Here is a 13749-nt window from a genome sequence, read left to right on the forward strand (position 1 = left end):
AATTACTTTTTATTACTTTTAGTAGTATGAACTTAGATATGATATATTATTCATACTTTATTTCAGAAAAATCAACCTAATATCCATGTAATAAGATTGAACAAGTATATCTGAGATATGATGCCCTACAACTTCTTTTTAGTTACTAGAAGACATACATCTGAATATAGTTTTCTTTTCCTTTAGGGAAATAAAATCAATTTCTCAAAACTATTTAAGCCCTCTTAAGAAAATAAATATTAACATTCGTTGTGAATGATAACCTGGGATTTTTTATAAAGTAGGTTTAGGATTACTAGGTTAATCACAGTTGTACGAGGCATCACTAGAGCATATTAGTATTATTTAATGTAAGTTTTTAAGTCTACTTTTTCCTGGGTTGACCTGGAAAATAAATTACCACTCATTTTATAATAGGGAATTCCACTTTATTTTTAGAATTGTCATGAGCTGGCAATGTACAAAAGTCTATTAAAATTTATACCTTACTTTGAAGTAAGAAAATGCCTAAAATTCTAATACTAAAGCAGCAATCCCAGGAGTCCTTGGTATCCTATTAGGGTGCCCGTGAGGTCAAAACTATTTGTGTGGTATCATCAAAAGATATTTTTTGTCTTTTTTCACTGTATTGACTTTTGCATTGACAGTGGTGCAAAAGCAATTGTGGGTAAAAAATTGCTGGTGCTTCAGTATGTGTGAATCAGGCTAGTAGTAGCACCAAACTACAATAACTAGTAATTATTGTATTCTTTACCATCGTATACTTGAGGTTAAAAAAAAAAATACCAGTTTCACTTAAGAATGTCCATGATGAAGCAGGAAAAACAATGTTTTTAAAACTCTCAACTTTTTTATACACATTTTAAAAATATACTATGTGATAAAATGGGAAGTACACAGAAAACACTTACATTGCATTGTAACGTCTGATGGTTGTTTTTAAGAAAAGCAACTGTGCAATCTTTTGAGTTGTGAGCTGACTGAGATACTTTTTTTCATGGAATAACATTTTTTTTTTAATTTGAAAGAACAGAGAGACAAACTAGCTTTTCATATTTGGCAGATATTTGCTCACGAATGAGGTTAATTTGTCATTTAAGGAAAACAACTGACAGTATCTGTTGCTGGTGATAAAATTAGAGGTTTTAAGAGAAAATTAGAATTTTGGAAAACTTGTATCACCTTAAGCTTGACAGCTTCCCAGTACTTAGTCTTTAAAAAAGATTAGTGAAGATATTAACAAATGTGATATTTTGAAATAGTACAATGAAATGTGTCAGTGTTTGGAAGATATGCATAACTCCATGACCTAATTTTTTAAATGACCAATGCATTGATGATAAACATGTTGCATGCATGAAAGATTCAAAATGCAAAAGAGCAATGGATTTTCATGTAACAGTTGGCAGAGCTCAGTGATATTGTTTCAGATTTCACATGGTAACTAACCTTTAAAAAACTACCACTAATCAAGTTTTAGTGCAGTGTCAAAGAATATCCACTGTTATCTGAAAAGGCTGTTAAAATACTCTCTTGTTTTCCAACTATGTATATGTGTGAGGCTGAATTTTTTTCATCTACTTAACCAAAACAACAAATTATAAAGATAGAGTACAGAAGCAGTTATGAGAATCCAGTTTTCTTCTATTAAAGCAGACATTACAGAGATTTGTGAAAATGTAGAAAAATGCCTCTCTTCTCAGTAAGTTGGTTTTGAAATATAATTATTTTTCATTAAAAATATAATTATGTTAACAGATAATAGTTTTATATTTGTTAGGCTTAAATTAATTACTAAAATAAGTCTTTAAAAGTCTCATTTTTAATTTTTAGTATGTTAAATATCAATATAAATACTTGAAAAAAGAGCTCTTTTGTACATGATACTATACGTAGAAAATCCTAAACACATCATCAGAAAACTACTAGAGCTCATCAATGAATTTGGTAAAGTTGAAGGATATGAAATTAACATACAGAAATTTGTTTGCATTTCTATACACTGACAATCAGAAAGAGAAATTATGGAAACAATCCCATTTACCACTGCATTAAAAAGAATAAAATACCTAGGAATAAACCTACCTAAGGTGGTAAAAAAACCTGTACTCGGAAAACTATGAGACGCTGTTGAAAGAAATTGAGGATTACACAAACAGGTGGAAGATATGCTGTGTTCTTGGATTGAAAGAATTATTATTGTTAAAATGACCATACTACTCAAGGCAATCTGCTGATTCAGTGCAATCCCTGTCAAAATACCAGTGACATTTTTCGCAGAACTAGACCAAATAATTTAAAAATTTGGATGGAAACACAGAAGACCCTGAATAGCCAAAACAATCTTGAGAAAGAAGAACAGAGCTGAAGGAATCATGCTCCCTGACTTCAGACTATATTATAAAGCTACAGTCATCAAAACAGTATGGTACTGGCACAAAAACAGACACATAGACTAATGGAACAGAATAAAAAGCCCAGAAATAAACCCACACACTTATGGTCAGTTAATCTACAACAAAGGAGGCAAGACCATGCAATGGAGAAAAGACAGTTTCTTCAGTAAGTGGTGCTGGGAAAACTGGACAGCTACATGGAAAAGAATGAAATTAGAACATTCTCTAACACCATATAAAAAACTGTACTCAAAATGGATTAGAGACCTAAATGTAAGACCAGAAATTATAAATTTCCTAGAGGAAAACATAAGCAGAACACTCTTTGACATAAATCGCAGCATTATTTTTTTGGATCCATCTCCTAAAGTAAAGAAAATAAAAGTAAAATAAACAAATGGGACCTAATTAAACTTAAAAGCTTTTACGCAGAAAAAGAAACCATCAGCAAAATGAAAACACACCCTACTAAATGGGAAAAAATATTTGCAAATTATATGACCAATAAGGGACTAATATCCATAATATATAAACAGCTTATACAACTCAACATCAAAAAACAAACAACCTGATTAAAAAATAGGCAGAAGACCTGAACAGACACTTTTCCAAAGAGGACATGCAGATGGCCAATAGGCACATGAAAAGATACTCAACGTCACTAATCATTAGGGAAATGCAAATTAGAACCACAGTGAGATGACAGAATGGCTGTCATCAAAAAGAACACAAATAACAAATGTTGGTGAGGATGTGGAGAAAAGGGAACCCTTGTATACTTTTGGTGGGAATGTAAATTGTTGCTACACTGTGGAAAACAGTGTGGAGGTTTCTCAAAAAAATAAAACTAGAACTACCACTCCTGGGTATATATACCAAAACACTTATTCGAAAAGATACATGCACCCCAATGTTCATAGCAGCATTATTTACAGTAGCTAAGATATGGAAGCAACCTAAGTGTCCATCAACAGATGAATGGATAAAGAAGATGTTGGGGGGCGGTGTCTGTGCGTATATATACACACACACAATGGAATACTACTCAGCTATAAAATAAGAATGAAATTCTGCCATTTGCAACAATGTGGACAGACCTAAAAAGTATTATGCTAAGTGAAATGAGTCAGAGAAAGACAAATACTGTATGATATCATTAATATGTGAAATCTAAAAAATACAACAAACTAATAAATATAGCAAAAAAGAAACAGACTCACAGATACAGAGAACAAACTAGTGGTTATCAGTGGGGAGAGGGAAGGGGGGAGGGGAAGTAAAGGGGTAGGGGATTAAGAAGTACAAACTATTATGTATAAAATAAGCTACAAGGATACATTGTACGACATAGAGAATATAGCCAATATTTTATAACTATAAATGGAGCATAACCGTTAAAAATTGTGAATCACTATATTGTACGCCTGTAACTTATATAACATTATACATCAACTATACTTGAATAAAAAATTTTAAAAAGATCTTTTGGGGTCCTAAATAATTTTTAATAGTGTAAAAAGATTTTTAACAATCTATGGTCTAGAGGAATCCATGTATAATTTAGGAGGAGAGCATTGCTTTAAAATCCAAAATGTACATGTTTTGTCTTAAAGCAGTACTTTGAAGCGTTTTTTAAATGGCTGTGTTAAAACAGGTTTTATAGTCATCAGACTTTATTATTTTAAGTCATATCATTTTGAAACTTTTCTAAACCTTCATTTTCATTTTATGTATTTAAAATACAACAGAGGAAGCCAAAAATGTAATAAAGTATTATTTGCAAAGCTATGTAATTTTTTGTAGACCTTTTGTTTTTTTCAGTTAACCATGGCTTGTTCCTGAACAAGCTAAATAAGGTACAAGAATGCTGAAAAGGTGTTCTGTGACTATCTATGGAATATTCTTGGTATCTTACAGATACAGAATGAATATTTTATATGGGTTAAATGGATAAAATTTTATTTAAAAAATATGTAATCGTATAGTCCATTGCCATTTTGGAATGTATGTGGAAATTAATTCACCATAATGGGAGCCTTATGCCTGTTAGTGGTACTGTTTATCATGTAACATGATGGTTAGAGAGGTTTCTGATTGCTCTTTTTTCTCTAAGCAGATAATCTCAGTGATACCTTGAAGAAGCTGAAGATAACAGCTGTTGACAGAACTGATGATAGTTTAGAAGGATGCTTGGATTGTCTACTTCAAGCCTTGGCTCAAAATAGTAAGTTTTATTATGTTTACTCAAATGCCAAACAAAAAAATCAAATCAACAGTCATTCAGAAATTGGTATATAGTTTAGCACGTAACTTACATTCACATAACTTGAATTCTTTTGAATCCTATCCCTGAATACTGAGATTGTTTTACATGTTCACCCTCCTACTTACCTCGCCTCCCCCAGGATACTGAAAGCCAAGTTGATAGGCAGAAGAAAGGAGGAATTGATTGGTGGTGATGACATTAATACCTGTCCCAGAGAGAGGCAGTTCTCAACAGATAAGCGCCAAAGTTGTTTTTCTTCTTAACACCTACATTTATGCTTTAAAAAAAGACTGTGTTTACATGTGGGGAGGAGAAACAGAGAGGAAGCTTTGAAAAAAAAAAAAGAAAGAAACAGAGAGGGAGCTTAAAACACTTGAAAATTTTTTTCTGAGATCTTTTTAATCATTTTACTTTAAAATAATGTGTATGCTTAGGTTTAATTGGAAAGAGCCATCAGTAGTCATCCAAAAATCCCGTAAAACTGAGGTAACACTTGATCTTTGGTGGCGTGGTAAATAATACTAGAGATAAAAATTATACAACTCTTCATTGACTAATACATTGTATTGTTACATTTGATCCATCATATTTCTATTCACTAATTTCTGTATTATCACAATGAATAGACAGATACAGAATAATTTTCATTTGTTTCCTTAATTCTCCTTGGTTGTACTGTGGTTTATGCTGTACTTGTTTTTAATTATGCCATTATTTTATCCTGGGACTAATTATGTACCTGACAAATAATTCAGGAGGAAGTATAGACTGTATTGTTAGAGTTCAGTTTCAAGCACTCTGATATGTATGCATTTTTTTTTCTTTTTTCTTTTTTAGTAAACTGTGATTAGAAAATTTAAAATAATTGATTACAGTACTCTTCATCAAAAAGCACGTTTAAGGCTAGCTTTTAAAATTCTGTTTTAGTAATTGCTTTTGAGATTATAATTCTGTCAAGCTATTTAATCTTAGAGATATCAGAGAAGGGATTTAAAATAAGGAGTTCAGTAAAAACATCTGGATAAGGGTCACAGTGGTAAAGAAAAAGAATAAGAGAGAATCTGTAAGGATGTACTCTCCATTATAGTAGATACAGGTGGCTATTTAAATTTTAACAATTAAATTTAATTAAAAATTAAGTTCTTTAGTCTAACTTTTCAATAGCCATGTTTGATTGGTGACTGCCTTATTGGGGATCACAGGTATAAACTATTTCCATGATCACAGAATATTCTTTTGGATAGAACCACATAATGACCTGATTTTCACACATGCCTGTATAGGCAGATTTACGTGATCTTGTAATTAGTCTGTATAAATTGAGTATCTCAAGTTCATTTTTTTCAAGCATTGTTTTATTATAACTTATTTTGTTTTAAATGGCCCAGTTTTTTCTGTGTTAAAAACAAGTAGTATTTTCTAAATGGACCATTTGTTCAGGACCTGAAGGACAAGGAGGTGATGTCCTTGGTTATACGTGGTGACTTGCTCAGCCCTCTCCTGGAAAGACTGGTACACAGATAGATGAAATTGTCGAAGAGAAATTAAAAAAGGAAGCAAAATTTTATAGCTTTTTAAAGAACAGATTCAGGAAATATCGACAAGTGTATATAGTTGCTGAACTAAATTTCAGACCCATTGCAGTTATTCGTTGGACCCATTTATTGAAAATGGTCTTGAAATTATGTATCATAAAATGTTAAGGCCAAATAGTTACAAAGTGGTAATGAAGACAACAGAATCTACCAATTTAATTATTGACTCTTTAGGAAGGGAACAAAAGGAATATGGCTTCTTAAGAATCTGTAAAAATATTCATAATTGTCCTCACATCTGAGACTATGGACACAAAAGAATTTGATGTAGGAAGAGGTGGTTCATGCAAATGTTCCGTCTTTGACTTACAAATGATATCTATCATTGATTGAGCGTCCACTGTGTACTCAGCACTAGACTTCAAACTTATATCTGTTGTCTAATCTAATCTTTCCTATAGACCCATGAGGAGGTATTATATACATCACCATTTAAAAGATAAGGAAACAGTCCCTGTAAGGGTACTTGCCTTGCTCTGGCAGAATACAGAGTTTGAATTTGAACTCTTGGTTTACAAAATAAAAAACTACATTCTGAGTAAAGTGCAGCTTTTTTCCTGAGTTTATAGAATGTGAAAGTGTCTTCAGAAACTAGATTTTAATATTGTCTTAAATTTTTGCTTTTTCTTTAAAATAGTTTCAAATTATTATTACAGAGGAAGAAAATTTATAAACCATTTTCTCCTTTGAGCTATATATTTATTTTATAGATATTAATTGGTATGTTTTATAAAATTAACATCTAGCTTTTAAGGAAGAAAAATTTTTTAAATACCAGGGAAATGTTTATTTTATAAAGTTCTTACTTCCCTGAATAAACTGTTTGATCCGTCACTACTTCTATGCTCTTAAAGGTAAAATTATAAAGCATATAACTTAGAATCTATACTGGCTTTTTTTACACAGAGAAGTTCTAATTTCATAATTCTTCCTAGTGTCAGGTGTTTTAACTAAAAATATCAATGTTTGCACTAGAATTGCACCTGATCAAGAAAGAATGATTTCTCCATTCTTTACAAGATGGTAATGTGTGTAATGGAAATCTAATCTTAAAGTTCTATTTTACAGTTTACTAACCTGTCATTGGAAAGGACATTTCTGAAAGGAAAGAAATTATGCTTTTAAGTTTTTACACTGTGGGAATTTAGTATATTTGAATTGTACATTACAGATTATCATAATCTGAATTAGAATTTTTGCTTTGATGTATGACTTCAGAGTGTTTTCTTAAATTTGGGGTGGCATTAAATCTAGTATATGTAAGGATCTTAAAAGACAGAAGTTGAAAATTTGAATACGTACTAGACTTTATGGAAAACATTTTGTTTGAGCAAGCATTTTGTGTAAATCTCTGATCTAAATTAATATAAAAGCATTCATTCACTCATATAAATACTTCAGATCTCAGCTTTAAAATGTTTTTAGTAAATATATGAAGGCTACCAGCCAAGAAATCAGCCCGTTTATTCTGGTCTCTTTTGATTCAGAGAATAGTTAGAAGATTCTCAGTAAATGCTTGTTGAATTGTAGTGTCGGTTATTCTATTTCATACCTATTTGAAAATGTAAAACAGCCCACATTTTTGTCCCTAAACATTAAGGCAGGAATTGTCCTTAGAGAGTATGACGTCTAAACCACCTTATAAGACAAACTACTAGCATGAATTAAAGGCCCCAAAATAAGTAAATTAACAGTCCATTCATAATAAAAATTCTATTCTGCTGTAAGAGCATGGGGACCATGTTCTTGTTGGTTGGGGGAACCACAAAACAGTGCCAGCATGATCACCAGCACCACTTTAAATTTTTTTCCTAACGGATTAGGCTGTTTTCCTCTTTCTCATTGCCTCATATACCTTTGTATTTTAACTTTAACCAATTGCCCGATGGCAATTCCTATTTCATACAAGTGTCACGTAATTGTTTATTATCTATAGAAAACCCTATGAAAGAACATCAGTTTACTTGTCTTTAAAGAAGAAAGTATTTAGTATTTAGTTCCATATTCCTAACTTCGTAATACTCATCTACCTGTTGAATTCTTAGGTTATTTCTTAACGCTTGTTCTTTATTTTATTCAGTATGTTGATTTTTGGCTCCCTACTAGGCTATAATCCTAAACATATCAAATTATGTACAGGAGCTACTAATGTAGATTATAAATCTTCTCTAACAGTAAGAATTGTCTGTTGTCATTTGCTTTTAGTCTGCTTTATGTCTTTAATATTTCTGAACAGACTTACTGTCATGTATCAAAATTATTTCTTAAGTAAGGGACTTCGAAATTTATTATCAACTGATTTTCAATAACCTTGTTAAATCTTCATTTACTGAGCATGAAAGATTGCTGCTGTTTTCGTAGAAATGAAAATTTATTTCACTTAATTCTTTCACAGTAATATCTAGATTTCAGTTTTTTACCCTAAGTCATCAAATGTATCACAGAGTGATACATTTGCAGTTTTCTTTGCAAGCTAAATTCATTATGGTGTTCACCTCCTTTATATACTTTTGTATTATGTGACTCTTTTAGTTATTGTGTCCATCATTAATGAGGGCTTATGACTGGTGCTAATCATAAATTACCAAAGGTTCAGTTTTTACTAAATAAAGGTAGTATTTTAAGAATAGAGGAGACTAGACTAAACTAGAGAACATGGTCAACTAAAAAGACACTGACAATTCTTGATGAATTAAGACCCCTGGATTGCCATAGAGTAGTGGTGGCCACCTAAGTTTGAATTTTTCTACACAGTCTAAAAAGCCATACAAATCAACAAAAAATCAGATAAAATCAAATATCTATAACCTATGCCCTGGAGATACACTAAGAACTTCAGATTATTAGGAGAGAGAAATTAATATCCAAATCTAGCCGGCTCAGCTTCAGAGCCCATTTTTAGAGAGAGTTCATGAAGACTGCAGAGACTACATGGAAAAGACGAGAGGAGTTGAATCAGGAGCCTAGGGGTGATAGTTTACAGTTAAAAATGCCTTCAGAAAGAAAAAGTCTTAACTTGGTGGGAAAATTCCAAGATCTGGCCTTAGATTCAATTGGAGCATTGGCTATTGGGAATCGAAAGGAGGAGACTTAAAAGTACACAGGACCCTAGGCAGCAGATCAGGAGAGTGCCACTTTGGGGGATGAAACTGTTCTCCCTTGTAGACTTGGTGTTGAAGGGAAAGAAGGATGCAAGATGGAGAAAGTAAGTGTTCTGTAGAAATAAGAAAATCATACTGTTAGAAGACACACTAATAACCCCCTTTGGTTTAAGTTCGGAAGAGGGAGCTTTTGAACTAAAAAACCTGAGAATTCATCCTTACCCTTACTGCATACAACTTTTACTGCTAGTTAAAGAAAAAAAACTATACACTGAATAGGAAATTGCAGGCTATATACATACATAGGTGCTACAAGGAACAAAGCAGAAAATTAAGAATCAAAACATTTTAGTTATTGAATTTTTTTCTCCTAAACCACCCACAAAGTGGTTATCAGTAACAGAACACCATGACCTATATTAAACATCCTTAAGCCTTTGCAGATATGAAAAGGAGAAAGAATATCTGGGTAAGAAATTCAGAAACTTGGAACCAAAGTGGATAATTACTAGGAAGATGTAAAGTAAGAGTTGACTAGAAGATAATGAAGAAAAAGAATCATTTTAAAAATTAAGACTAAATTACAAGGGGCCAAAGAAGAATAGAGGTGACTGAAAATTTAATAAGGAGCATTGAGGAAAGTGGGCAAAATGAAGACAGAATAAAGGATCAAAGAGAAAATGATTAATATAGAAGATAGGCAAAAAGATCCAACGTACGTGCAACTGGAATCCTCAAGGAGAAAAACAAAACATTGAAACAGAGCTAATATTTAAAACTATGAACTTTTCTGAAGTATAAAAAGACCAGAATCTGTATGTTGAAAGGGCCTAGCATGTACTTGTGAAAATTGACCTCGAAGAAGTCTAGCAAAACTTTTAGACTTTAAAGGTAAAAATAAATACAAAGGAGAAATCCTCCAGGCTTCCATGCTGAAAGATCAAGTTATTTAAAAAGAAAAGAAAATTAGATTGGCTTCAGACTCTTCAACAACAATATGCAAAACAATATTAGAGCAGTATTTTCAGAAAACTCAAGGAATAAGAATTTTATATTGAGCCAAGGTGCTCAGTAAGTATCAAGGCTATAGAAAAATTCTGTTAAACATGGAAAAACACAGGGAATACTATGCTCATTAGCCTTCCAGAGGAATCTTCTAAACTTGTGCTGTCCAATACAGTATCCATTCTCTGAAATGGCTATTGAGCATTTGAAATGAGGCTAGTCTGATTTTAGGTATGCCATAAGTGTAAAACACATACTATACTTTAAAGACTTAGTACTTCCCCAAAAGTAAAATATCTCATTAAACGTTTTTAAATTATTGATTACATATTGAATCTCATTTTTAAAATTTTATAAAATATTTATAAATATTTCTATTGGAGTTTTATAGGCTATCATTTCTTGAATTATGGGTGGTTTAAGAATTGGACCAGCCAGTATGATATGATGGAAATGCAGCTTAGAAACAAAATCATCATCATTGTCATCAATAAAATATAGTTGGGTTATTCAGTGGAGGAGAGGACATTTTTAAAAGAGGCCATTTAAAATAATGAACCTTAAGTTCATTATCCTAGGGTTAGATTCTAAGGAAGTAGTAGCATATAGGTCCAAGATATATGTTAGTCAGAAGCAGAAAGAAGAGACAGTATATATTCAAATATATTTATATCCAGGAATTCGTAGAAGAGGGGTCACAGAAAGGCTTGAATCTGAAATAATGAGAAAGACCATCTTGAAATCTTTCACAAGTCACAAGATTAGTAACAAGATAATAACATGGTACTGGGTGCTGTTTGCCTTCTAAAATGCTTTTAAGCACTGTACTTCATAAGGGGCAAAGAAAGCTCTCATTATGTACAATCTCCAGAAGGAGATAAGCCTCCATTGGTATTTGTAGTTTGTGATTGAAGCATTGACAGAGAATCTGGATTTTCTTACACTAGCTAATTAATAAATGATACCAATTTTGCTTCTTAAGTTTGCTAAATTTGAAAAACTTCTTATGTTCCTGACAGTAAAATATGTAAGAGAAATGTGATTTGAAATGATACTATATGCCAAATATATACTGAAAAAGATCTACCATCCTCAGTAAAACACTAGTACTGACTTACTGTCACTGAGTTGTTGAGGGAGAAGCTGATGAGTTTGTGCTGCTGTGTCTTCCTAACATTTGTTTCTGACAGGGTCCCATTTAACTGTGTAACTGCAGCTACCTGTAGGTCTTCTGTGGCCATATGCTTGATAGATGTTAACTGGCTTCTCAAATTAAACACTAACCCAGTATGTCCTGAACGTGTCAAAAAATATGAGGCATGCAGATTGGACTTTTAATTAGTATAATGAATTGGAAATGAATTAATAAGAATTATATATTCTCTCATGGAGCTGATTTCCAGATAGCTGGGGGCTTTGAATGACACTCCGGGAGACATGCCATCCACCACCACACAGCCAGGGTTAATTGTGATTTTCCTGTAGGGAACTTTCACAGGGAAACCCATACCATTGGCTTCACCAGATTTTTGACTAAAAAGGTCATTAACTTGTTCTCTTAGCTGTCTAGCTTTTTCAACTTTTGACAGTCTTTCATTATCATCATCTGGAATTGTCACCTGAATGATGTTAAGGTCTTCAACATCAGATGCAGTAGTATTAACATTGAGCGATGAATTTATTTTTCTTGGAGGGCTCTTAGAGGAAGAGGTGTTCTCCTTAATTGCTGTCTCAAACATTTCAGGCTTTTTAATGATGAACTTAATTTTGGCTTTGTTTCTGAGTATCTTCTCCAGCCTTGGAATGCCAAAAGTAGATGGTCATCAGAATGGCACACCCTCGGGTAAGCCTTCCACGTGCTGAGTTCATTAAATTCACAGTCATTAGACCATTTCCAGGACTTGTGATTAATAACCAGTTGGTTGATCAGAGTGAGTCAGAAGGCCCAGTGATCCAAGAATCAGCCGAGCCAAGCCAGTTGGAGGTTCCTGCAACAGAAGAAATAAAGGAGACTGATGGAAGCTCTCAAATCAAGCAAGAACCAGACCCTACGTGGTAGACCTCTTCCCTCCTAGGCTTAAAGTATCAGTGGGTGAGAAGAGCTTTTCAGACCTGTTACTGCCCCAAGCTGCGTAATATACTTGCATAACAGAAATACCTTCTATACAAACCTTTTTTTCTACTTTTAAATAGAAATATCTACTTTTTCAGCAGTTCTGTGAATTGAATTAAAGAGCAGAGTGACTGTAAAAAAAAAAAAGAATTATATATTCTCAACAGAAGAATGTAGTTTGATGTTTAAAGGAAAATGCTTTAAAGTAAGAAATAGATTGATTAAATTAACCTATTTTCAGTGTCTTTGCTGTGATGATGGATGTTTGAACCTGATATTAAAGGTATTGGCAGTAGCATACTGCTTTTTAGCTCCTGTAGTACTTGGTAGTCATGATGGTTGTTTCCTATAGAAAGCTTTCTTACATAGTCTAAATGCTTTCACTTTTACAAATCTGAATCTTGTAATTCCGATTTCCTGAGTACCCACTTGGCCTTGTAAAACAAAGGTTAAAGTTTCACCATTAGGTAAACTTCGGGATTTATAAATGTGACATTTTGAGAAATTAATGAATCATTATTTTTGCTAAAGGAAACCTCTATATAAAATACATGTATTCTTGCTATTATAATTATTTGATTTTATTATGTTCCATTATTTATTTTTATATATGGTATAGGTGAGGATTTAATTTTATTATTTTCTAGACAATCAATTTTCCCAACAGCATGTGTCATTTAATCTATTCCTTATTGGTTGAGGATGTTCCTTTTATCATATAATAACTACTTAATTTAATATAATTGGGCCAGTCTTGGGGTTTTATTTTATTCCATTAATTTGTTTGTCTATTATTGTGTTATAACCGTGCTATTTTAATTATAGTAGCTTTATTGAGAAAGTTCCTCTTTATAAATCTGTTTCAAAGTTTTTTATTTTCATGGGTTTGTTATATCAGAGAAGTTGTGTAAATACTTTGTTGCATTCCTGGAAAATGCTATTGAAATTGGGATAAGCTATAAATTAATTTGGAAAGAATTGAAAACTTCTTAATAGTTTCTTATTCTAAAAACATAAATTATATCTTTTTTTTAAATCAAGTTTTCTTTCTTTATGTCTCATTAAGATTATGTAATTTGGTTCACATGCTTTCCATATATATCTTATTTAAAGCATTTTTCCTATGTATTCTACATTATTTTGGTTGTTTTTGAAAATGGACTTTTTCCTATTATAACTTCCAGGCCGTTTTGTTAGAGATCAGTTTGAAAGCTGTATTGATTTTTATATCTTTTATTTGTATTCAGCTACGTTTGGAGCTCACTTATTAGTT

At 32.2% G+C, this 13749-nt stretch overlaps 1 protein-coding gene across 7 annotated transcripts in view; it reads left to right on the top strand.

The window, feature by feature from the left end:
- RAP1GDS1 (Rap1 GTPase-GDP dissociation stimulator 1) overlaps positions 1 to 13749 on the top strand; it is a 161866-nt gene that overhangs the window by 37900 nt on the left and 110217 nt on the right. For 6 of the 7 annotated variants that reach the window (XM_082391691.1, XM_082391694.1, XM_082391689.1 and 3 more), the window contains exon 2: positions 4513 to 4620. In XM_082391691.1, coding sequence (XP_082247817.1) covers positions 4513 to 4620 — 108 coding nt within the window. Of the gene's footprint in view, positions 1 to 4509; positions 4621 to 13749 lie in introns of all 7 variants that reach the window. The other variant, XM_082391690.1, reaches the window with a different exon arrangement.

The sequence above is a fragment of the Balaenoptera borealis genome (genome assembly GCF_965194805.1).
Source record: "Balaenoptera borealis genome assembly, chromosome: 4".
Taxonomy (NCBI): domain Eukaryota; kingdom Metazoa; phylum Chordata; class Mammalia; order Artiodactyla; family Balaenopteridae; genus Balaenoptera; species Balaenoptera borealis.